This window comes from Zingiber officinale, chromosome 5A (genome assembly GCF_018446385.1).
Source record: "Zingiber officinale cultivar Zhangliang chromosome 5A, Zo_v1.1, whole genome shotgun sequence".
Taxonomy (NCBI): Eukaryota; Viridiplantae; Streptophyta; class Magnoliopsida; order Zingiberales; family Zingiberaceae; genus Zingiber; species Zingiber officinale.
Genome location: NC_055994.1, coordinates 149,867,050 through 149,892,655, shown reverse-complemented (window position 1 = coordinate 149,892,655; position 25,606 = coordinate 149,867,050). Strand labels below are relative to the sequence as shown.

At 36.7% G+C, this 25,606-nt stretch overlaps 2 protein-coding genes across 3 annotated transcripts; one reads left to right on the top strand and one right to left on the bottom strand.

Moving 5' to 3' along the window:
* Window positions 1–355: 355 nt before the first annotated feature.
* LOC121982422 (peptidyl-prolyl cis-trans isomerase CYP21-1-like) lies at window positions 356–13,368 on the bottom strand. Of its 2 annotated transcripts, XM_042535471.1 has the most exons (8): window positions 13,033–13,368; window positions 12,318–12,474; window positions 4,474–4,552; window positions 3,061–3,108; window positions 2,745–2,768; window positions 2,459–2,641; window positions 898–973; window positions 356–821 (listed from the first exon to the last, which is right to left on the bottom strand). In XM_042535471.1, the coding sequence occupies exons 2-8, from the start codon at window positions 12,321–12,323 to the stop codon at window positions 662–664; spliced, it is 576 nt and encodes a 191-aa protein (XP_042391405.1). In that variant the 5' UTR covers window positions 12,324–12,474; window positions 13,033–13,368; the 3' UTR covers window positions 356–661. The 2 variants fall into 2 exon arrangements, with proteins under 2 accessions (XP_042391405.1, XP_042391404.1); XM_042535470.1 differs by lacking the exon at window positions 12,318–12,474.
* Window positions 13,369–13,916: 548 nt separating this feature from the next.
* Window positions 13,917–19,226, top strand: LOC121982421 (endoplasmin homolog). Its single transcript, XM_042535468.1, has 15 exons — window positions 13,917–14,072; window positions 14,197–14,323; window positions 14,432–14,585; window positions 14,698–14,778; window positions 14,863–14,974; window positions 15,094–15,220; window positions 15,321–15,459; window positions 16,035–16,152; window positions 16,256–16,446; window positions 16,620–16,835; window positions 16,918–17,083; window positions 17,173–17,314; window positions 17,424–17,574; window positions 18,209–18,613; window positions 18,686–19,226. Exons 1-15 carry the CDS (start codon window positions 14,006–14,008, stop codon window positions 18,935–18,937), a joined length of 2,448 nt encoding a protein of 815 aa, XP_042391402.1. The 5' UTR covers window positions 13,917–14,005; the 3' UTR covers window positions 18,938–19,226.
* Window positions 19,227–25,606: the final 6,380 nt, after the last annotated feature.

Sequence of the window (25,606 nt, the reverse complement as noted above, 5' to 3'; positions counted from 1 at the left end):
GTTTTTCTCCATTTTGTAGCTTGGTAAGGAAAATTGGAAATGTCATTTGATGGACTAAAGTATAACTTTATTTGAGAAACAAAAACAAGCGTGTGTTTTTCGAGCCGGCAAGCTCGCAGCCTGCTGTAAAGTTTAAATACAGTAATTAATTGAGCATTCTCATTTCTAGTCATTCACATATTTATATATCATTAAGTAAAATTTATGGTGCTCTAAAAAACTAAATATGTGAACGATATAATATTTAGTGTTCATATAAATTTGAATAAATCAATTTTTATTTTACTGTCATTTTTAATCTGAATCTACTTGATTTCTTTCCAAGTGCAATTCGTTTCAACACAATGTGATCCACTTTTGCTCCATCAATCAACTCCCCAACTTGTAAACTATTTATGCAGCTTTAAATTCTTCTCACAATCAGTTGAAAATGGGCTCAATGAAAAGTAAGAGTCTTCCGAAAAAAAAACAAAACAAAACAAAACAAAAAAACATTCAGATGTCGAAGTATACCAACTATTGACATTGGTAGAACAGGAAGGTGGGTGTTGATGTATACCAACTATCGGCGAGAAGGATCTAAGAGGTCCAAGTCTTAGAGGTAGTACCATAGGAAAGGCAAAACTTTAGTCAGCGAGGAAGTACAAATAGACACAACTCATCATTCATCTACCCATTGGTCCTTTGGTATTTCTCCTGAATCGACAATGGTAACTTTCTTCCTTGGCTTCCCGTTGTATGTTCCAGCTCCTCCCTCGATCGCAAAGACTGTATCTATACCTTGAATAGCCCTACCAAAGGCTACATGCTCCCCGTCCAACCTAGAATCACAAATGAATCATAGTTGAGAACTAACATATTGGTAAGTCTGCTGTCTCAACTTTTGGCGTTACCTACCAGCTTGCCTTGACAGTAGTTATGAAGAACTGTGATCCATTTGAATCAGGCCCTGAGTTCACCATAGAGACAATACCTGTACAGTGTGGGCAAGAGTTATAGTTGAGAAATTCACATTGAGAATGAAGTAATAATATCTTAACCATGATACTGACATAATGTCAAAACCAAGATATAATCTCAAGGAGCAATTCTAGTTATCAAGGACGATCGATGTCGTACGCCAAGCAATCAAAAAATAACTGTTTTTTATAGTGGCGAGCACACTCTCAACAAGTATAGCGAGGATAGGCACTATTAATTTTTCTTTTAAAAAAACATAGTAGTTTCACTTCTTTGTGAACAAATAAAAAAGGGAATTTTTTTCTTAAGAGTAACCCACGATTATTAGATTATCAATTTTAATATAATAGTTTAGATAGAATTCAAGTTAGAACCTGAAAATCATTACAGATATACTCAATTTTTTTCTTAAATCATGCATATCCTTTATCCATGATCTCACAAATCCACTCAATAAGGATGACCAAGTAAGATGTCATATACCTTAACCATTATAAGCCTTTTAAATCTAACTCGGACGATCAACAACATCTTTTACTTAATACACTAAGCAAACTAAGTAACAGCCGGAAGATATCATTATACCACAAAGGAAACAACATAATATATTGATTATTTTATGAATCTCCAGCCAACCATAAAGCATCTATTTGTGAAACAAATAGAACACAAATTTAAACTTATGGAAAGATGAAGGCTAGGTAAGATAGAGAGAGCCTCTTTGTACTTGAACATCATGTAAGAAAATAGAATGCAAATTAATGTTGAGATGAACGTATGAGGTTACAAACATAGAGGGTTGAAAAGATTTAATTTGTAAAATGGTTGTATGAAATCCCAACAAATGATATACAATACAAAATAACAATAGTTTGAACACATTCAAAGACGAACCAAGAGTTCTAGTTAGAAAGGTCTAATCTAATAAGACTTGAAGAAAAAAGGATAAATGGAAATCAATTGATGATTTACTCAACACAACTTGGGAACAGTCTAAATGACACTGCTATTCCTCAAATTAATGCCTCAACCAAACATAATACTGAAGATATGACCTACACAGAACTTACTTGTGAGAAAAGGTATGTCCAGCAAAGTTCAAGTATTAATACGATAAAAGGTATGGTTTTAACAACTGAATAAATGTAACAAACATAAATAAAAAAAAAAAAGAACAATATTTAGTGTTCCCTTCCTGTTACCACATTTCTCCTTTCGAATTTCATTCCAAAAGGAAAAAAGTGTCAACAAAACAAGATAAAAGAAACGAGTCTTTCTTTCCACTTGTACTTCAATTATATAGAATTCATTAAATTAATTCATTCACAATTAAATATTTAGTTTCATTGGGTGACAAATACAAAGCTCAAGGGGTCTGATTTTATCATCATTTGAACATCAGTCAAATTATGAAACAATACATGTAAAAAACTTAAACTTCTATTAGTTATCACTGCTATATACCAGTTTGACGGCATGAAATCAGAACAGTACACACCTGCTCGTGAATGCTTGACTGAAAAGTTCTCATCAGGGAAAGTACCACCATATATAGATTCACTGCCCTTACCATGACTATTAGTGACGTCACCACCTTGAATAACAAACCCTGATACAATGCGATGGAATTTGGTTCCCTTGTAATGAAGATTTCTTCCACCAGTTCCATTTTTCTTTTCGCCTGATACCAAGATTTAGATGGTACACAACATTTAGAACTCTCATTAAATACAACAGCATACATATGTTGATGTAGAATAACTAGTGATGAGAGTCCAAGATACCTGTGCATAGAGCTCTGAAATTTTCTGCACTAGCCAGTAAAAAGGAAAAAATAGACCATAAGTTGACATGTTAAACTTGGGATGAAGAAAGACTAATAAAAATACACAATTGAACTTATGCACATCAAAGAAGATGTTAGAAGCAAGAAATGTGAAAGTGCAAATGATGATCAAGTTTAAAATGCATCAAACTGTAAACGATACACAAAGAGCTTGATGTTGAAATCCAAGCAAGCAAGACAAACTTTAATATGAATATATCATGCGCTTGATGTTGAAAACCAAGCAAGCAAGACAGATTTCTAAGATATCATACCTGCAGTTTTTGGCACCACTTCACCATATAATCCTATGACAATCCTACCTGCATTTCCAATTGAAACTTGAAATATTCATGAAGAGTTAAATGTAATTGGGATCATGGAAAAAGAGATAAACATGAGAAGAAATAAGGAAGCTCTGCCACGCCGCGTGATTCATATCTTTGATAACTAGAACAAATAACAAGACAAGTGTTTCTAAACCATGAATAAAAGTTAAGAGCAATTTGTGTATAAGCTATAAGGTATGGACAGACACCAAAAAAAAAAAAGGGGGGGGGGATTAATTATCATGAAAGTTTTTCCTCAATTTTCAACCAAATAAATTATTTCTATGGCAATCCTCCATCAACTCTATTTGTTGTGTCATTTGCCCCCAGGGTATAGCCGAGTTCGTTATCACATGACAGGTTTGCAGAATTGAGCAAGGACTGAATCCTGGCAAAGACCGAGGAATTATCCTCACATGTGATGGCTAGCTTTGATTTATTGATTTACTCTCTCCCAATAATGTGGGACAATCGGGGCCGCCAGGGTGACGGATTTCACCTTTTGTAGAGTATTTGGTGTGTCGAGCATTATTCAATAGGTTCGCCAATAATACTAACTTCATTATAACTTGCCCAAAGAAAACATACAAATAACAAGAATAAGAATGTAAAAAAGCAAGAATAGTTGGTGCACCTAGTGAAATGCATGTAGGAGCTTGACTAATTTCAGCATATAAAGCTACTGACATGAGGAACAGGCTTAGACTTACAGTAATCATGCTCAGTAAGTAGGAATATGACAATGGTACAAATGTTTATAAAAAAATATATTAACCAATGACTCTAAGATGGTCTTGAAGAAGGATGCAAGAGTGTAAATTCAATCAAAAAATAACTTGCTTTAGATATTTCATTTTTTCAGGACTCTCTATAGAAGTTAAGACAGATACTTGACCAACCAAATATCAATCTAAAACGAAAACCAAATAAACTATAGTGGTAAGAAAGAGTAAATATGTCAATTAAAAAAAAATAAAAGATGAGAAATAGAACTTGCGTTGGATATTCCAATTTTTCATGGCTCTCTATAGAAGTTAAGACAGATATATGACCAACCAAATATCAATCCAAAACAGAAGCCAAATATACTGTAGGGGTGAGAAAGTGTGCATATGTCAATTATGGAAAAAAAAAGAAGAGAAATAGAACACCTGAATCCCAAAAAAACATGTGACCACTACTTTAGTTCAAAGGATAAAGGAAAGGGTCTTTAAATTTTAATGGTTGCCTAAGGGTCATGACAATGGTAAGTTTGTGATACATAGAATAGGAAGAGGAATATTAACAATAAAAACAATCGCTAGTTCAACTGAAGATAAATTAGTTTAATTTTAGAGCTAAGTTTCATATTTGATATACCTAAATGTTGGCCATCAATATCAACATCCAAGAAAACTCTATGAGTAATTTCAGGTTCTTTTTCCACCTTAAATCTTGCCTGCATAAAAAAAAAGTGAACTTTAATTCTTAAGACAAATAAGATAGGGAAGCTGTGCCCATGAACCTTTCCAAATGGTAGTAAATACTAGCATCTGTAATTGATGAAAAAGAAGTAACAATCATTTAAACTGTAAACAAGAGTCATTGACAAACAATATAAGAATACTTATGATGAAGGTTTTGGCACCCAACTGAACTGAAGATTTACTTGGATAAGGTTCTCATCAACTAACATATGTTGAATTGCTCCCCTTTTATTATTTTCCTTTTTCTTTGCCTTAAAATACATTTCTTTCTTAACAAATATCTATTTTCTGGTTAAGTAGGAATATCATTCTTTTCTTCCTTGCGCTCAGTTAATACCTTTTCTTCCTTGAACTTATTAAATCATTTCCTTTCTGCCCTCTATATCAGAAGAAGGAAATAGTTTGCTGTTATCTCCTGACACTCGAGGAACAAAAACAATATCCATCACCATCAAGCAAAGAGAAAGCACTAGTCAGCCCTAAAAGCTGACTAATCAGCATTCGAATACACCCGCACGCGTATCATCAACATACGCACGTATTTTCGAGGTACACAACAGATCAATTGTCCTTTACACGTTAGCCCTAAAAGTTGAGTCAGAGAGCAGATCAGGTCACGGTCACGCCACTGTCTAGACAGTCAGGCTCGGGCCTCCTTCGATTAGACTTGAAGGGAAATATCAGAAGCCTCCACGTAAGCAAGAAAAGTCAATATTCTCGCTTAGCGGGAGGTCAAAGCCAGGATAGGTCCCCTGGATTGATTCCCCGATTTGGGATGAGAGGGTTAGTAAGGTCGGATCAGGACATCCAAGAACCCTCCCCGATCAACCCTAGTTGAGCTCACCGCTGGGGTAGATAACTTTGCTGGGTCTCCCAAGTTCTCTCTCTAAGATAGATACTCAGTCAGTCCAGATACATCTAGCCGGTCGGATTCTCCCGACCCTTTGGGCTCAGCTCCCCTCAAGATAGTGCTCTGACACGACTATCTAGCCAGTCGGATGAAATATAATAGCAAAAGTAAATAATTTATTTTTGTTTTAAGGTGTTTCTTGATTTTAGGAATTCTGTCATCGAAAGGCATGCAGCATTCAAGCTTAGTCAAGCTCTAGAATGAAAACATATTATGGAGGTATATCTTCTACTATTTCAAATGATTAAAGTTCCAAAAAATGAGGTTTTTTATCCATTACTTTTATTCTCAGGGCATCATCATTGGTCTTCATAACTTGGATGATATTATAAACATAATCAGAAAAACTTCTAGTAACACTGGCTATTACTTCTTTAGTGAAAGGCATGTCTTTATTTGTCTAGTCTGTCTCTGACTATACTAATGTGTGATTAGTGAACAAACACTATTAACTTAATCATCATGCAATTGCTCTTGGAATAGATGAAGAATCTGTGCTATATATTTACTATTAGAAGGAGAATAGGCATTCAATTTTGTTTGTGGGTTAGGTTCCCTTGGTCCCATTTCTTACTCTTGATTGTTGATTGAGAGCTTGGTAGCCTTTTTTTGGTTGAAATCCAAGATTTTATGTTACCTTCATTAGGGGTGGGCGATATTTACTTGTTGATTATTATTGCCCCAACATGCATAATCTTAATGGTAACCAGTGTTAAAGCAGAATGCGATAAAAAAGACAACATTTTATGGTAATTACTGTAAACATCAAATAAACTAGTGACCCAATGCTCGCCACTATTAATGAAATTGTGGGCAATGTATGAACGTCAGTGTGGAAGGAAGTGTTGGAATATTATGAAACGGATGTATATAAAATCATAAACCAACACAAGTGCTATCAAAACAATTAACATTATGCATCTAATTTAATCAGATTGTCAAAACACCATAACAATGCAGCCTCATCAAAAATGATACATCTAACCAAAGATACACATTATCGCATGATGCTATCATGCCATTCACACCATGTAAGTACTTCCATACTATTGCAGTAACAGTTTATACAAATTGCATTAATGCAACTCCTCACCAACATAGCATCAGCTCAAATGCCTCAACACCGGCTGTTATACCACAAAATTCATTGAATCGTCAACCCGTAATACCTAAAATTCATCAATACTTACACAATGATATCACAGTGTTTTCACCCACAAATTTTGCAAGATGATGATACCTCAATTTTGAGTCAGGGAAATGAACTTGAAGTTTGTTGAAAAGGGGACTGGCAGTGATGGAATCTTCATTATCATTGCATAGGAATAGGGCATTATCCGTCCAACCATAACATGAATTAATCTGATTCACCTCAGCAACAAGTACCAGTTCATTTATGTTATGTTTGGATGAATGGGCTTATGTGTAAATATGTAATGTGTAGGAATCTGTGTAATGTTCTATATTTCTTAATAATACCTATGTATAGTAGAGGATGCCTATTTAATATTCCACTGCAACATACCTAATATTCTGTGTGCTGCAGTCAGTCACTAGACATCTTGTGGTCTCCTGTGAACCATTTGTCTCATCTTCACTGAATTTCCACGAGCCCTAATTTGGACACCACAGAGGGATCCCTGAGATCCGAGAGTTCTCAAGGATCCTATTCGGGATTTTGATAGTCTACTGGGTCGAGTGGTCAAATAGCTCAACGTGGAGGAAGCACAGTTCGCCCCAAGGAAGGAGGTTAACGTTCTGACCTCTGCATTTCAATCGGAGCGCAAAGCTTCTCCACCCCCTTGCATAGGAAAGAGCATCATTCAAACCATCAAAACCAGATGCGTAGATAAGTTGTGCAGACTGTGGAAGTCGCTCGAACGTCATTCGTCGAACCCCACCATCAGCTCCCCACCTTTTTGCTTTTATCATCGGTCCAAGACTCATTCCACCTGAGAATGTCAACAATATGCTAAGGAGCTTTGTCGAGCCATCGATCAGTGTCCGCGGAATCAACATTTCCTTGCCCAAGTAACTCAGCAGCTGAGTGGACCGTCGACTCTTGGCTCCTCATGACACTTGCCTTCTCCAGCCGCTCTACAAAATGGCATCCCCATGCAACGGGATCGTTGGACTTGTTCTCCACCCAATAGGGTCCAAGAGCTAGCATCTCAAACTCGACAATAAAAAAATAGGGGTACTATCATTCAGGGGAACATTGGTATGATTTCTGGAGACTCCACTTATGGAGATTCCCATCGACTGCGGAAAGCTCACAGTCGGCGACTCAAGAGTAATAGGGGCAGCTGATAGAAAGCCCCCAATAGGCTTTGGGCCTCAGGACCTCGACAGAGTGGAAGCTACCCATGAAGATGCCCTGGTCATCAAGGTCATCATTGTTAACTACAACATGTTCAGGGTTTTCATAGGCACGAGTGGCTCAATAAATATTATCTTTAAAAGTGCTTTCGACCAGTTGCAGATGATTCACTAGGTATGAATACAACCGCTTGGCCAAATTTAACTGACAGTATCTTTGGGGAAAGAGCCCTTGATGGGGACTCGACGCACCTCCTTCACTATAGTGGATGACTCCTTTACTTATAATGTCATCTTAGGGAGACCCGCCCTGAACGAGCTCGACACACTGATTTCCATTTTTCATCCGAAAATTAAATTCCCTGTTGAAGATTAAGTTAGGAGATGAGACAGGTTGATGTGGCTAAAATACGACGATGAGACGTTAATTTTATGGTGACATGATGTCTAATTAATGAAGAGAGATTACCCCTTTGTTGTATCGGCAATTTACCAAAAAGCACACTTGAAAATCTGAATTTATCAAAAGGCGTACACTACTTTGGTATTTACCAAAGAGCACACTTTTTTAAAAGCATTTCCTATTTTACCCTCATGATAATTTGACTTTTTCTATTGTTTTTCTTTTCTTCATTATATTTCTCTCACTTCTCTCTCTCCTTTGTCGGCAGAATATAGGAATAACATTAGTCAATCTTTAATCACATTTTAATACATTTGAAGAAGCCAAAATAAATAATGGACACCAGATTTGGACTCCTTGCAATTTTAGAAATCCACAGGAACTTAAATGGGTGCAATCGGAGCTTTCTAGGTTGATCAGTGGGTTTCGGTCAAAACCCACTGATGGACCTAGAGAGCTCCGATTACACTCATTTCAGTTTCTATGGATTTCTAAAATTACAAGGAGTCCAAATTAGGCCCAACGTGGGCTTTTATGCCGATTCTTTGATTTTGCTTGTTAACATCTATAAAAAGCCAAAATAAATAATGGACACCATATTTGAACTCCTTGCAATTTTAGAAATCCATAGAAACTGAAATCGATCTAGAAAGCTCCGATTGCACCCATTTCGTTTCTATTAATTTCTAAAATTACAAGGAGTGAAAATATGATGTCCATTATTATTTTTAGGTGGACTAGAGGTTTTGAAAATCCTAAATCTCTTTCTTTTTTTTTGTTTGGCGTGATATGAAGAGATATCACGCCGACGTTGACCCGATATCTCTTCACATCGGGCCCATGTGAATGGGCCTGATATCTCCCATATCAGGCCCAATGGCCTGATATGGGAGAAATCAGGCCTAGATACAACAAAAATAAAAAAATAAAAAAAAATAAAGAGAGATTTAGGGTTTTCAAAACCTCTGGTCCACCACTAGGAGTGCCAAAATAATAATGGACACCATATTACTCCACGTAATTTTAGAATTAGAACGAAATGGTATCGAGCTTTCGATCATGGGTTTGGCCAAACCCACTAACGGACCTGAGAGTCCGATCGACCCATTTCGCCATGATTTCTAAAATTACAAGGAGTTCAAATATGGTGTCCATTATTTATTTTGCCTTTTTAATAAACAAAATCAAAGAATCGACATAAAGCCCACGTTGTTAGAAAAAGACATGTCGAGGGCCTGATATCCTTCCATATCGGCCCAACGTGGGCCTGATATCATTCCATATCAGGCCCACGTTGCTCGATTTGAGTCTATAACGTGGAGTTTTTTTACCGATTCTTTGATTTTGCTTGTTAACATATATAAAGTCAAATAAATAATGAACACCATATTTGAACTCCTTGAAACCATGAACGAAATGGGTGCGAGTCGAGATCCATCGCCGAAACCCATCGATCGATCTGTAAAGTCCGATCGACCATTTCGCTTCTATTTAAAATTACAAGGAGTGAAAATACGATGTCCATTATTGGTGCACCAGAGGTTTTGAAAACCCTAAATCTCTCTTTCTTTTCTTTTTCTTTTTTTGTTTAGCTTGATACGAGAGATATCACGCCACGTTGGGCTCGATATCTCCCATATCGAGCCCAATGTGGGCCCGATACGAGAGATATCGCCTAGTAACAACAAAAATAAAAATAAAAAGAAATAAAGAGAGATTTGAGTTTCAAAACCTCCGTCTAGGAGTGCAAAAATAATAATGAACATCATATTTTCACTCAATTTTAGAAATTCATAGAATCTGAAATGGGGGTTGATCAGTGGGTTTCGATCAAACCCACCGATGGACCTAGAGCTCCGATTGCACCCATTTTAATTTCTATGGATTTCAAAAATTAAGGAGTTCAAATACGGTGTCCATTATTTATTTTGGCATTTTATATATGTTAACAAGTAAAAATCAAAATCGCAAAAAGTCCACATCTAATATGACTCAAATCAGCCCAACGCGATATGAATGATATCCATATCGCCCAACGCGCTTTACGTCGATTCTTTGATTTTGCTTGTTAACATCTATAAAGCCAAAATAAATAATGGACACCATTTGAACTCCTTAGAAATCATAGAATGAAATGGGTCCATCAGACTCTGACCGAACCACCGATCGACCTGAAAGCTCCGATCATCCATTTCAGCTTCTAATTTCTAAAATTACAAGAAGTGAAAATATGGTGTCCATTATTATTTTTAATTTTGAAATTTTAAAATCCAAATCTCTTTTATTTATTTATTTTTTTTTTTTTGTTGTATCTAGGCCGATATCTCCCATATCAGGCACGTGGGCCCGATATGGGAGATATCGAGCCTAATAACGATATCTCTTCATATCATGCCTAAACAAAAAAAAAGGAAAAAGAAAGAAAGAGAGATTTAGGGTTTTTCAAACCTCTGGTCCACCACCAAAAATAATAATGGACACTATATTTTCACTAAATTTTAAAATTATAAAATCAAATGGCCAGCCGATCTTGAAAAGATTACAAATGTTCAATCAATCTGATATTGCTTCAATCACGTGGATTTCTAAAATCGCAAGGAATTCAAATATGATGTCCATTATTTATTTTGACTTTTATATATGTTAACAAGCAAAAATCAAAGAATCGGTAAAAGTCCGCATTGGGCCCGATATGACTCAATCAGCCCAACGTGGACCGATATGGAACGATATCGCCCAACGCGCTTTTATGTCGATTCTTTGATTTTGCTTGTTAACATTTATAAAAAAATAAATAATGGACACCATATTTAACTCCTCGCAATTTTAGAAATCTATAAACCGAAATGGGTCCAATCGAGCTTTCAGTCCATCGGGTTTGACCAAACCCACCGATCGACCTAAAGCTCGATCTATTTCGCTTCTAAAATTATACGGAGTGAAAATACGGTGTCCATTATTATTTTTACCAGAGATTTTGAAAACCCCAAATCTCTCTTTATTTCTTTTTTTATTTTATTTTTGTTGTATTTCCTTCTCATATCGAGTACATCCTCCGATATGGGAGATATCAGGCCCACATTGGGCCCGATATAAAGAGATATCAGACCCAACGTGGGCATGATATCTCTTCATATCACGCCTAAACAAAAAAAAAAAAAAAGAGAGATTTAGGGTTTTCAAAACCTCTGTCCATCCAAAAATAATAATGGACATCATATTTTAACTCCTTGTAATTTTAGAAATTATAAGACCTAAAATGGTTGCAATCTAAGGTCTCTAGGCCGATCGACTTAAAGACTCAGATTAGTACCATTTCGTCATGGATTTCTAAAATCGCAAGGAGTTCAAATATGGTGTCCATTATTATTTTGGCTTTTTAGAAAGCAAAAAAAATCCACATTGGGCCTGATATGGACTCAAATCAGGCCCAACGTGGGCCTAATATGGAATGATATCAGGCCCACGTTGGGCCTGATATGGAATGATATCAGGCCCACGTTGGGGCTGATATGATTCCATATCAGGCCCAACATGGACTTTTATGCCGATTCTTTGATTTTGCTTATTAACATCTATAAAAAGCCAAAATAAATAATGTACACCATATTTAAACTCCTTGTAATTTTAGAAATCCATAGAAACTGAAATGAGTGCAATCGGAGCTCTCTAGGTCCATCAGTGGGTTTTGACCGAAACCCACTGATCGATCTAGAAAGCTCCGATTGCACCCATTTAAGTTCCTGTGGATTTCTAAAATTGCAAGGAGTCCAAATCTGGTGTCCATTATTTATTTTGGCTTCTTCAAATGTATTAAAATGTGATTAAAGATTGACTAATGTTATTCCTATATTCTGCCGACAGAGGAAAGAGAGAAGTGAGAGAAATATAATGAAGAAAAGAAAAACAATAGAAAAAGTCAAATTATCATGAGGATAAAATAGGAAATGCTTTTAAAAAAGTGCGCTCTTTGGTAAATACCAAAGTAGTGTACGTCTTTTGGTAAATTCAGATTTTCAAGTGCGCCCTTTGGTAAATTGCCCTTGTTGTATTATAAAAGAGAGCCCGCTCTCGCGGGCACAAGTATGCCTTTTCATGCACGCACACTCATTTTTCACTATTGTTCATCTTCATCTTCTCCACTGAATTGAGCAGTCTAGGGCACCCCTGGCCATCCTCTTAATGTTCTTTGCCTCCTCTCTGTGTGCCTTGCAGGAATCAACGATTGGAGGTCTTCTTACGGTCAACTTAGTAGCCAGCTCCTGTTTCAGGGGTTGTTTTTATCATTGCACAGTTTCAAAATGTACTGCTTCACTGAAGATGTAAGTGAGTAACTATATATTTAATTCATGCAACCATTTTTTCAGTTGAAGGACCGAAAAACTTTACAAGTGAATCCGTAACATAATTTATCAGTCGGGGTAAGTCATTGTCTGAAGACACTTCAGTGAAGACGTCCCAAAAATGCTTAAGACGTCAGAAAGTAAAAATTGCAGGAATGTGCATCATGAACTTTTCTATGGATTCTTGACTCCCAAATGCACTTACAGTATCAGTCCTTAGCCGAGAAAAAAAAGGAAAAGAAAAGAAAATAAATAAAGTAAGCAAACTCGTTTTCACCACTAACAGCATCACGATAAACCAATATTCTCTCAATCAGAAACCGCAATTTGCAGTTATCTCACACGAAATCAGATCTCATGTTAACAAGGGAGCCACTGATCCCAGTCCTCAAGACCGAAAAGATCTCAAGATCCATTACGGGAACCAGAAAGGGAAAGATGAATCGAGGGGCTTAGAAACAGGGGAATGGAACGAACCTCCTTGTTGATGATGGAAAACCCGAGAAGAATGAAGGCGAGGAAGACAAACGCGATGACGGTATTCCGGATCATCGCCGCTCTCAGTTCGCCACCGCCCACCCTACTCTCCGCAAACCTTCGTCGCTAGCGTTTTCCTCTCCGATTGATATCCACTCCGCGACGGCCCTGCCCTAGAATCTCCCACCCCCACAGTTGAAGGCTTCAACGACTAACTAAAGATCTACTGATCTACAGTTTCTTCTTCCGTCGCCATTGTTTCGCTCCCCCTCGGGCCTCGAGTGGAAATCCGATGCGATTTGTCGGTGACTTGGCTCATCGGATTCGACACTCTGTCCCTCTCTCTAAGTTTAACTTAACGTGTACTTCCCGATTTATCGAACATATATGTTAATCTATTGTATCATCATACTAAATAAGAAAAAATAGTAATTTTTCTATATAATTTTATGTTAAAATCATTTTGCATAATCATAATATTCTACATCAAAGAATAAAATCGTCCCATCTATGAACACTACTTATTGACTCGGCCCAAGTTGCACGCATTGCAAAACTACCACCGCTAATCGACGTCGAAAACTCCGGGACACCCAACCACCTGCTCCCACGTGTCTCCCTGATAGAAACATCCAGAAACCTTATCTCTCGAAATTTACGCAGACCGTCCGTCCTCTCCAGCCCCACGATCCAACGATCCACGTCCACCGGTTTACTTCCTATAAAAAGACCCAACACGACCTCGACTCCACCAGATCGCACCACGTCAAGGGCGCATTGGTATTCCACTTCCAACTTGACACGTGTCACGACTTGTATCCTGCCCGTCCGATCTTCCACTGTGGTGAAATCGACGTCATTCCCTTCGTCGAAGTCAAGTCGCCGTTGTGTATACATAAATACACACGAGAGCCGAAGTGAGATCCAGACCTCAACGGCGACTGCAATTTGGGACTGAAGCAGCCAGCACGCGATGAGGAAGTGGGCACTCCCTTCCGCACTCCTCCTCCTCCTCCTCCTTTCCACCGTCCCCGATCAAGGTGCTTCATCGATCTCCCACTCCGTATCACCGATCTGATTCCTACTCGATCCATTTTTTGTTTGTTTGGTGTGGTGTTTAGGGTTTTACGAATGTTTCTTTTGTGATCTTTACGGATCTCGTAGGGCGGAAGCTACACGCGAATGCAGAGGACAGCGGGGATTCGGATGAGCTCGTTGATCTGCCGAAGGTGGAGGACAAGCTCGGTGCTGTTCCCGTGGGGCTGTCGACTGATTCGGATGTTGCCAGAAGGTGAGTTTTCTTGCCTTTTTGATGGATCGAGGCGCTGGCCTTTTCTCCCTGCTGGATCTGTTACGTTATGTTTTGGCTGTTCGCTTAATGTATCGTGCTTTGTGATAGAGAGGCAGAATCGATCTCGCGGAAGACTCTGCGGAGCAACGCTGAGAAATTCGAGTTCCAAGCTGAGGTTTCTCGGCTAATGGATATTATCATCAACTCGCTGTACAGCAACAAAGATATATTTTTGAGAGAGCTCATCTCGAATGCTTCTGATGTAAGCTGCTAGCCCTTTTCTGGTTTTTTTTTCAGTCTTCTCAACGTTGGTTGGCATCTTGTTAAATTCATATTTATCAAATTTGATTCGTTTTTTGTTTTACTTGATTAAGGCGTTGGATAAGATCAGATTCCTTGCACTTACTGATAAAGAGGTCTTGGGTGAAGGCGATAACACTAAGCTTGAAATCCTTGTAAGTAGCATCTAGACCAAACATTAATTGTATTTTAATAGCAGAATGAATGCAAGCAATGTTTTCGTTTATGCTGAAATGCAGATGAAGTTGGACAAGGAAAATAAGATCCTCACTATTCGTGATCGAGGTATTGGAATGACAAAGGAAGACCTGATAAAAAACTTAGGGACTATTGCCAAATCTGGAACTTCAGGTATTTTTGTAACAATCATTGTTTGTATGAGTACTCTAGCTTTTTTGATCCAACAGCAGAATGAACTTTGATTCAACTGGAGCACACAAGCTTACAAGGATCAATGTCTTTGTATGCAGCATTTGTGGAGAAAATGCAGACAGGAGGCGACCTGAGCCTCATTGGACAATTTGGTGTTGGTTTTTATTCAGTGTATTTGGTTGCTGACTATGTTGAAGTAATTAGCAAGCACAATGATGACAAGCAGTAAGTTGATACACATCTAATCATATTGATATATTTTATTTGATTTATTGACGGTTTAATATGCTCATACTTTTTTGGCATGGTCTTTATAATCCTCTAGGTACGTATGGGAGTCCAAGGCTGATGGGTCATTTGCTGTCTCCGAGGATACATGGAATGAACCACTGGGTCGTGGGACTGAGATAAGGCTGCATTTAAGGGATGAAGCCAAGGAGTATCTTGAAGAAGACAAATTGAAGGTAGGTGTTTATTTTGATTAAGTGTCTACCTGTTCTGCCGGCACTTATAGATGCTATTTCCATAGTTGAACTTTACTAATTACTTTATGACTATGCATTCATTATATCCAGTAAACTTGTTCCCCATTCATAACTATAACTCACTGCGCCCAGATATAATATTGTTGGGTTTCTATCCGTTCATAGCAGTTCAATGCTCAATACTTATTGGTTCAATGTATTTTTGACTATTTATTTCCAATCGATTTTTACTATCAATGACTGATTTCCAATTTTATAACCCTCTTGGCATCTACCTTTTGGTCTTTGATATAGCATGAATTCTGCGTGTGATTGCTATATATATACCTGTTAGGAATGGTTTTTTGTTGGAGAATTTGAACAAATCCTATGGAGTATAGACCTAACTATCATAGATGAGTAAATCTTGGACATTATATAAAAAAGTAGAATCTTAGAAAGGTCATGTAGGTATTTTGTAATCTTTCTAATCTTAAATAGTCTGCTTGTGAATTTGTCGATGTTACCATAATTTGCAGCTAAAACTTTAATTCTCAATTTCCTGTTCTTTGCAGGAATTGGTGAAAAAGTATTCTGAATTTATCAACTTCCCCATTTACCTGTGGGCAAGTAAGGAGGTAGATGTTGAAGTTCCATCTGATGAAGATGATTCTACTGAGGAAGAAGAAACTGGTATGCCTGTGATATCTGCTTCTCACGAATTATTTCTTTGTTTAAGTATACTGTTTCTCTGCACATGGTGTTCTAAGATGAATGTGTTATGTCTTTGATTCAGCTGAAACTACCACTTCAGAAGAAGAAGAAGAAACTGATGAGGATGCTTCTGAGAAAAAACCAAAGACAAAAACAGTGAAAGAAAAGACTTTTGAGTGGGAGCGTCTTAATGACATGAAAGCTATATGGCTTCGTAATCCTAAGGAGGTCACAGATGAAGAATATTCAAAATTCTACCACTCTCTAGCAAAGGTAATTTTTTGTTCTTTTATATACATACAAAGAACCACTGATTTTACACTTAGATTTCAGTAAAGAAATAGTTTCCCTTTTTTTTTGCAATGCATTTTTGGCAATGCAATTCTAGTCTAGCTATTATGCTTGAAGCTACATCACAATTCTTAAGATGTTGTACTTCTCGTCAGGACTTTGGTGATGAGAACCCATTGGCTTGGAGCCATTTTGCTGCTGAAGGTGATGTCGAGTTCAAGGCTTTACTTTTTGTACCTCCCAAGGCTCCTCATGATCTCTATGAAAGTTATTACAACAGCAACAAGTCCAACTTGAAGTTGTATGTCAGAAGGGTTTTCATTTCCGAAGAGTTTGATGAACTTCTGCCTAAGTATCTTAGTTTCTTGAAGGTTAGTAAATTAAAATGTTAAACCGCATCTTGGATCAGATTTGTTTAATCAGCAACTTCATCAGCATATTTTACGTGTGCAGGGTCTTGTTGACTCTGATACTTTGCCGCTTAATGTCTCACGAGAAATGCTCCAACAGCACAGTAGTCTGAAGACAATTAAGAAGAAGTTAATCCGTAAGGCACTTGATATGATCCGAAAAATTGCAGATGAAGATCCTGATGAGTTCCATAACAAAGAAAAGACAGGTTTGCCTATAGTTGTTTCTTTTTCAGGGTTTTTTTTTTCAACAAAAACATTAAATTGGCTTAATTTTTATTTGATTTATGGTTAATAGATTCAGAAAAAGAAAGTGAAGAGAGTGAGAAGAAAGGACAGTACACCAAATTCTGGAATGAGTTTGGCAAATCTATCAAGCTTGGAATCATAGAGGATGCTCATAACAGAAACCGTCTCGCAAAGCTTCTTAGATTTGAAAGGTTTGTTTCAATAAATTTGGTTGATCATGTATGGGCTCAGTATAATCCCTAGTTTATTTCTAGTTGCTCTGACTATAATCACATTTTGATATACATCTCTTAATTGCAGCACAAAATCTGAAGGCAAACTTGCCTCTCTGGATGAGTACATCTCTAGAATGAAGCCAGGACAAAAGGACATATTCTACATAACAGGAACTAGCAAGGAACAATTGGAGAAATCTCCATTCCTTGAGAGACTCACGAAGAAGAATTATGAGGTTAGTTGATGCACTTAAGTTGTGTTCTCATGCTATGTATCTACGACCTTGTTGGATGAATCTGTTCGTAATTCAAATTAGATTAATCTCTACCATGGTGATAAGATCAAGATTATGACCTGCTATCCCATTTTCTGGGTCTATTTTATCTTTGAATTCAATGCTATCTTCTTCGGTCCATTTGTAGATCATTTTGTGATCAGTTACATTTTGCTTGAATTGACTGTTGTTTAATCGATTACGTCCTCCTGTGCCCTTTTGCATTTTGACATGGATATTTATAGTGAATTTTTTTTGTGATCAGTAGTGGGAATTACTAGTAATGCTTTGTGAATGCTTTTTTGATGGATTTACTTAGGTAATAGGTTGAGGAGGAAAAAAAAAGAAAAGAGGGAAGAGCTCATAACACTATACATAGATTTGCATCACGTTATTGTATCGCTTAACCTACTACCTTTCCTATCTTTCCATCCAAGTAAACTCACTGTTATTTTCACATTTATTCAAAACTTCATCCTGATTCACAAAATTTTTCCACCTTCATCCGTTATGTTGTTATAATGTGGTAAAGGAAATGCTCGTGTTTTTTCTTGCCCTTTCTCAAATCTCTAAGGTTTTGCCAAATCTTTTCTAGGTTATATTCTTCACTGATCCAGTCGATGAATACTTGATGCAATACTTGATGGACTATGAAGACAAGAAGTTCCAGAATGTGTCGAAAGAAGGTCTTAAACTTGGAAAAGACTCGAAACTGAAGGACCTCAAGGAATCCTTCAAGGAATTGACAAACTGGTGGAAGGATGCTCTCTCCAGTGAGAACGTGGACTCTGTTAAATTAAGCAACCGGTTGGACAACACCCCCTGTGTGGTGGTCACCTCCAAATACGGATGGAGTTCAAACATGGAGAAGATCATGCAGTCTCAAACCCTCTCTGATGCCAGCAAGCAAGCTTACATGCGTGGCAAGAGGGTGCTTGAGATTAATCCACGGCATCCTATCATCAAGGAACTTCGTGATCGAGTCGCCCAGGATTCAAAGGTGTGAAATCTTTCTAATACTTTGTTTTTCTTCCAGTCATCTTTTTTATTAATATTATGCATTCTCGTTCAGGACGAGGGTCTGAAACATACAGCACGACTTGTTTATCAAACTGCCCTCATGGAGAGTGGTTTCATTCTCAACGATCCAAAGGATTTTGCCTCCAGCATCTACAAATCTGTGCAGAAGAGCATGGATATCAGCCCAGATGCAACTGTGGAAGAGGAAGACGATGCAGAGGAACCTGAGATTGAAGAGAAGGAATCATCAACCAAGTCAGACGATAAAGAAGACAACGATGAGTCGGTGAAGGATGAGTTGTAGATTTTCTAGGCGCAATATTAAAAAAAAACAACATGAGCATCGTCCTGTTGCAGGTTTTGATAATTCCAACTAGGGCAACCCAGACGATAATCAACGGCTAGAACTATCCCTTTTATGTGTTAAAATCACAGACCTTGATTTAGATTTTGCTAATTCGATGGCGAGTGTTTGTGTTAATTAAGTCCACGCATGCTGTAACTTCCTTTGGCATTTTTCGTCGAACATTAGTACTAGTTTATTGTGAACCCTAGTTTTTGTTCTCTGATCTATTTGTTTAGTTTGGCTTAAATGTTTGCATTTACTTTAAGTATTTTGATTTGTCTTCATTATTTAGGGTGGAGGAGAAAACAAATTTGATGAGAAATTACGAGGACATCAGTCCAAAATGGTTCTAATCTGTCTCAACAACACTACAATTTTCATGCATCAATTCCAAATGGAAAAAAACACACACACTCAAATCTCTATGAAGCAATTCACACTCAAATCTCTATGAAGCAATTCCCTTTGAGGTCAGATCTTTTGGTCCAGGAAATTTTGGATTAGAAGAGGTCCTCTTCATTCATTGGTTGGATGAATTGGTTCCCACTTATTTATAGAAAATTTTGAGCTAGAAGAAATCTTCTCCATTCAATCAATGAATAAACAGAGGATCAGAGGTGGTCCAGGATCTCCATTCAACCAATGAATAAGCACCTCCAGTATCTCCATTCAACCAATGAATAAGCAGAGGATCAAAGGTGGACCAGAGGATCCTTGTCCCAGTCGACCTCCATTCAACCAATGAATAAGCAGAGGATCAAAGGTGGACCAGAGGATCCCCGTCCCAGTCGATTCCCTGATCTGAATCCATCATTCAGTTTGGCAAGAAGAAGTATATATGTTTCAATCTCCGGGTTTTGTTCACCTTAGCCATCCGGATCCTATTTGCGCCGCCTTAACAAAATTATATATGGTCGGTTGCGAGCTCTGAGAGATTGGCATGTGACTTGCCCGCCTTAACAAAATTATATATGGTCTGAAGTGAGCTATGAGAGATTGGCATGCGACGCTAAGGATCTCATTGCTCAGCCTTGACAGAATGACAGGTATATATCTGGTTCCCTCGAGGAATCTGATGTACTTTTCTCGGGCAGGGACGGCCCTTGCTGGCTTTGTCAAAGTCTCGTAAGACAGTTCGGACTCCAATTTCTTTTCCACAGCAGACTCCACCTAAAATGCAAGAACAAATTTGGACAAGTTATAACTATTTTTCCTCATGGAGTTTTTTATTTTTTGCATACGAAAAGTAAAAGTTAAACTCCAACATTTGTTCCGAAAGAATTTCACATAAAAAAATGAGGTTAAATTAAACAACTGTCTAATGTACACTAAGTTTTCGAAGTTGCTCTTAGTATGACAAATTTAAATCTGCTGGAATTGACTCGACAAGAACCCAAGAGACTTCATATAAAGTTTCGAGGATTGATAATGAATTTTGAAGGGTTCCGACAGAATGAACCTTTATTTTGTTGCGTTAACACCATCAAGATGGATACTGACATTCTTACAATCTACGAGCAGAAGTTACCTGCATTATGTTCTTATTTAAAAAGAGGACTAACATTATATTTTGTCTTGTGCGATAAAAAATATCTATGTTCTTATTTAAAAAGAAAAAAAATAAGAAGAGATGGACGTCCTCTGAGAATATCATTAATGAGTTCATGTTCTTATTGAAAAAAAAAATATATAGAGAGAAGGGCGTCATCTCAGAATATCACTAATGAGGGAGGAAAAAGGTATAGTCAGCATGAAGAAAAGAAAATGACACGGAATATTAACGAGAGGGAAAAATTACGAGATCATCGACGGTTAATATTTTTTTGAGAGATATTGAAAAAGAAAGGAGTAATTACATCTTATAACATATAATTTAAAATAATAAATATAAAAAATAAATGAATGATATAAAAATAATTTAATATTAAAATTGAATATTTTGTTAAAATAAATTTAAAATATTAAAAATTATGATCATAAATTCAATGTTCTCTTAAAAAATTTGAATCAAAATAAATATAAAATATAAAATATAAAATATAATTGTCCCAATAAAATTGGTGCCCTAAATATAGATCTTAAGAACCTATACCTTAAGTCGGGTTAAGTCTTCATGAACTCATTCAATAGAAAATCGCAAGTAATAGAACGAATTTTTCATAAGTATGATTATAAATTAATACTGCAAGTTAATTTGTTACCATGCATAGGCGCCCGGACTCCTTCTAGACTCCCGGAGATGCCACGTCAGTAAACGATTAAATCTTACCAACAGACTATAAGAAGTCCTTCTAGACTGCAAGTTAGTTTTCTGTAAATATCCCAAGTTGATTTTGATATTGTCAACTGAGTTAAGTTAGGTCTTGTATATGTTTGATGCCTTGTATATAAGTGTGCAGGAACTTAGAAGCACAAGAAGTCGAATGAAAGATTCAGCTAACGAGAAAGAAGACACGGGAAAAAATCGACAAGCTCGGTGCATCCGAGGGACGAGGTGCTAAGGAAGAGTACTGGCGAACGAGAAGGAAGCACGCGGCGTTTCTAAAAGACAAGAAATCAGAGCGGAAGATTACTCGAATAGAAGACCGGAAGATGGATTCGGGTGAACCCAATTCTAGATGACCGAAATCACCCAATCGAATGGAGCCGAAATATAGGAGAAATCGGGCAGTCAACTCGGTGTTGACTGTTCAGGCACCTAGACCATGTTCGGGCGCTCGGACCCCTGGGCACCCTAGGGGCGGCTACTCGATGAGCTGTTGAGTGGGGGCACGCCAACCACGCCCGATTGCCTAGACTAGGATAACTTCTTATCCGCTAGCTGTTTGCCAACTGTTGTCGATGTGAATAAAGTTTTATCCACGCACAGGCGCCCGAGCTCCTTCTAGGCGCCCGGAGCTGCCACGTCAGCAAACGATCAGATCTGACCAACAGACTATAAATAGAGCCCTGGTCTTAGTAGTTCAGAACAACACTTATAAACGAGTTATGTACTTCAGTTTCTAATTTTGTTCTTCACGTTTCTGAGCTTTCAATGTTGTAAGAGACTACTCCGCCTTTGACAGAAGGAGATCTTAGTGAGCTGCATTTGCCTTTGATTAGCAATCTACTGATTGCAAACCAAGTAAATATTCATTCCTTTTCATTTATTTTATGCATTTAATTTTCTATTTCTTAATAAATGTTTGTCTAACTTAGTCCAAAGATTGAGAATGGTTTGAATTTTTTTAGGGTAATTCACCCCTCTTGCCAACTGCAACACTTCAGAAGGACTAACCGACATTCAAAGCACAAGAATGGCCAGATCTAGCATCCACCCACAAAAATTCGAGGGAGACTTCACGAACTGGAAAAGAAAAATGGAAGTATTTTTTAAAACTGAATTTGATATTTTATTAATGATTAAGTATGATTTTGTATTACTCGATGATCAAAATGGCGATGAGAAAGAAGAAAATCACTAGACCAAGAAAGAACAAACATACTTCATGGCCAATGGTAAAGTAGAGTTTTATCTACTAAGCATTTTGATCAATAAGTCTCAAGCTAAGATGTCTACACAGAACAAAAGACGAGTTCGATGTTACAGCTGTAATGAAGAAGGACACAACAAGGATGATTGTCCAAAGCTGAAGAAGAAAGAGTCAATTAAATTGAAGTACAAAACCTTAAAGGCAACATGAGACCAGCCATCATCAAAGTCCGAAGTTGAAGAGTATGTCGGACTAGCATTGGATGGCAAGTCATCGAGAGGAGAGCATCGACGAAGGGGAGCTACTTCAGAGGAAAGCAGCAGTGAAAGGAAAGATTCAAACTTCAAAACTAACATGATAAATGAGGAATGCCTACTTCCTCTCAATCAACTTTACTAAGGTATTAAGTCCATGTCTAAATCATTATGGTAATTAAAATCTAAAAATAATAAATTAAAAAAAGGAAATTAATGAATTAAAAGTTATTTCAGTAAAAGTATGCCCATTAGAAGAATATGAGAAATTAAGGATGAAAATAAAAGATTAAAAGAACAAATAGAAAATCTCAAAGTTTCTACATGTTTTAAGCCAAACATTTAGGGTATAGAAATTATAGAGGACTAAATTAGTATTTTAAATATCATAAGGATCAAATTTAAAAAGTATCATAAAAAATATTCAAAAAAAAATCCTTATTAATCCAATAGATAAAAATTTATTTTGGGTCCTTAAATCATGTTTAGTTTAAATAGATGATTATGTATGTATTTTAATTTTATTTACAAAAATAATTTTGTATACTTATTATCCATAATTTTTGTTAAAATGTTTCTCTATGTTGCAGCAATAAATAATTTGTTCATATAAAATTTTTTGATATTTTTCATTGATTGAATAATTTTTTATGAATTTTTATTGAAAAATTATAATTTTAAATTTTAGGAGATTTATTTTGAAAAACCTGATTTTTTATATAACTACCGTTATATTTTGAACATTAAAAAAAAATAGCCAGATTTTAACGATAGAAAACTATTTTTAAATATTTAATTTTAAAATTAATGTTATTTGTTTAAAATATTTTTCGTTCCAGTTTTCGTTTAGAATTTCTTATTCAAATTTTTTTTAGTAATAGAAAGTTGGTTCTCTGTCTAGAAATATTTTTTTCAAAATTTCCTACTCTTTAATAAAATTTCTATGGATTAAACACTTAAAAACTAAGTTTTAAGTATAAAAATTCATGAAAATTGATTTTTAAAATTTTGTTACTGTTATTCATTTTGTCTTTCATACTTTCAGAATATTTTTTTATCAAAATCTATTTTTCCATTTATCTTGCAAAAATTATGTCTGTACAAAATAAATTATTTCTGTTAAAATACTTAGATATTTTTCATAAAATTTTTATTCGAATCCACATCCTCCCGCTTAAGGAAAATTTTTAGATTTTTTCAAAGCTTTAATCTAATTTTTAAACTAATTTTGTTTAATATGTTATTAATATTAAGAAATTCAAATTTTTGAAGAAATAATTTTTAAAAAAATTTCTTCACATTGGCACCTGCTTCCTTGACTCCTTATAAAACTTTCAAATGTTTATTTCTCTATTTATTATGGTTTTTCCTAATTTTGTTTTGATGTGATCAAAGGGGGAGAAAGATACCTTAAGTTTAGGAGAGGTTATATTTATAATTTTGTAGTTTGCAAAATTTCAATTTTTATTGTCAATATATTAGTAACTTCTATACTTTTATCCTCACTCTAATTTGATTTGATGCACATCAAAAAGGGGTATGGTCAACTGAGTTAAGTCAGGTCATGTATGTATTTAATGTCTTATGTCTAAGTGCGCAGGAACTTAGGAGGACAAGAAGTCGAGTGAAAGACGTAGCTAGCGAGAAAGATGGCACAGGAAAAAGTCGACGGGCTCGGTGTATCCGAGAGACGAGGTACTGCGAAAGATTACGCTGCTAGACGAGAAGGAAACATGTTGCATTTCCAAGGGACAAGAAGCCGGAGCAGAAGATTACTCGAGGAGAAGGCCGGAAGATGAGTTTGGGTGGAGGAGAAACCAAACAGTCAACTCAATGTTGACTATCCAGGAGCTTGGACCCAGGGGCTCGGACTGGTCTGGGCACCCGGACCCCCCGGGCACCCCAAGGGTGCCTCCTCGACGAGCTGTTGAGCGAGGGCATATCAGCCACATCCGGGCGCCCAGACTAGTCCTGACGCAAGGACCATGATAACTTCTTATCCGCTAGCCATTTGTAAGTCATTGTCGACGTAGATAAAGTTTTATCCACGCTTAGGTGCCCGGACCCCCTTCCAGACGCCCGGAGTTGTCATTTCAGCAAACGGTCAGATCCGATAAGCAGACTATAAATAGAACTCTGGTCTTAGTAGTTCAACACAATACTCGTAAACCAGTTTTGTACTTCAGTTTCTAGTTCTGTTCTTCACGTTTCTAAGCTTTCAACTTTATAAGAGGCTACTCCATCTTAGGCAAAAGAAGATCTTAGTGAGCCGCGTTTGCCTTGGATTAGCAATTTATTGATTGTAAATCAAGTAAATATTCTTACCTTTTGTTTATTTTATGCATTTAATTATATATTTTTTAACAAATGTTTGTCTAACTTAGTCTAAAGATTGAGAGGAGTTTAAATTTTTTTAGAGCAATTCACCTCCCTTTTATCGACAGCGCTAAGATACCTACAAACATGACAAAGTGCGGCACCTTGATATGTTGCTTAGTAGGGTATCCTCACCTCAATCCTTGCATTGCAAAAGTTTATGATAGTAATAATAACTGGTAAACAATCGATGTTCCGACCAAAATGACAAATTAACCAAAAACTATTGACAAAAGAGAATAAATGAATATGCCAAAAAACAGAATGTCTCGAACAACTTACCATAACAACTATCAAATTAAACAAGATATATTAAGAGAAAAGTCATCAATGTATTATTGCAAAAACAACAAAACAAACATCCAACCAACGCATGCGCATTCTCAGACCTTGACCTTCTAAATGGAACTTTTAATAAAGAAATACTAGGTTTCTAGGCTACCCATCACAAGTATTTTCTGATTTACTCTGATAATCAATAGAAAATTTCTATGGGATTGGACCAGTCCCCCAGACTTAACGTT

Coding starts and splice junctions, on each gene's coding strand:
- LOC121982422 (XM_042535470.1), bottom strand. CDS start 13,107: ATGATCCGGAATACCGTCATCGCGTTTGTCTTCCTCGCCTTCATTCTT. Junction 2,769..3,060: donor AGTGGTGCCAAAAACTGCAG/GTATGATATCTT, acceptor TGGCTAGTGCAG/AAAATTTCAGAGCTCTATGC. Junction 2,642..2,744: donor TTTCAGAGCTCTATGCACAG/GTATCTTGGACT, acceptor TCTTGGTATCAG/GCGAAAAGAAAAATGGAACT.
- LOC121982421 (XM_042535468.1), top strand. CDS start 14,006: ATGAGGAAGTGGGCACTCCCTTCCGCACTCCTCCTCCTCCTCCTCCTT. Junction 14,779..14,862: donor ACACTAAGCTTGAAATCCTT/GTAAGTAGCATC, acceptor GCTGAAATGCAG/ATGAAGTTGGACAAGGAAAA. Junction 15,221..15,320: donor AAGCACAATGATGACAAGCA/GTAAGTTGATAC, acceptor ATAATCCTCTAG/GTACGTATGGGAGTCCAAGG.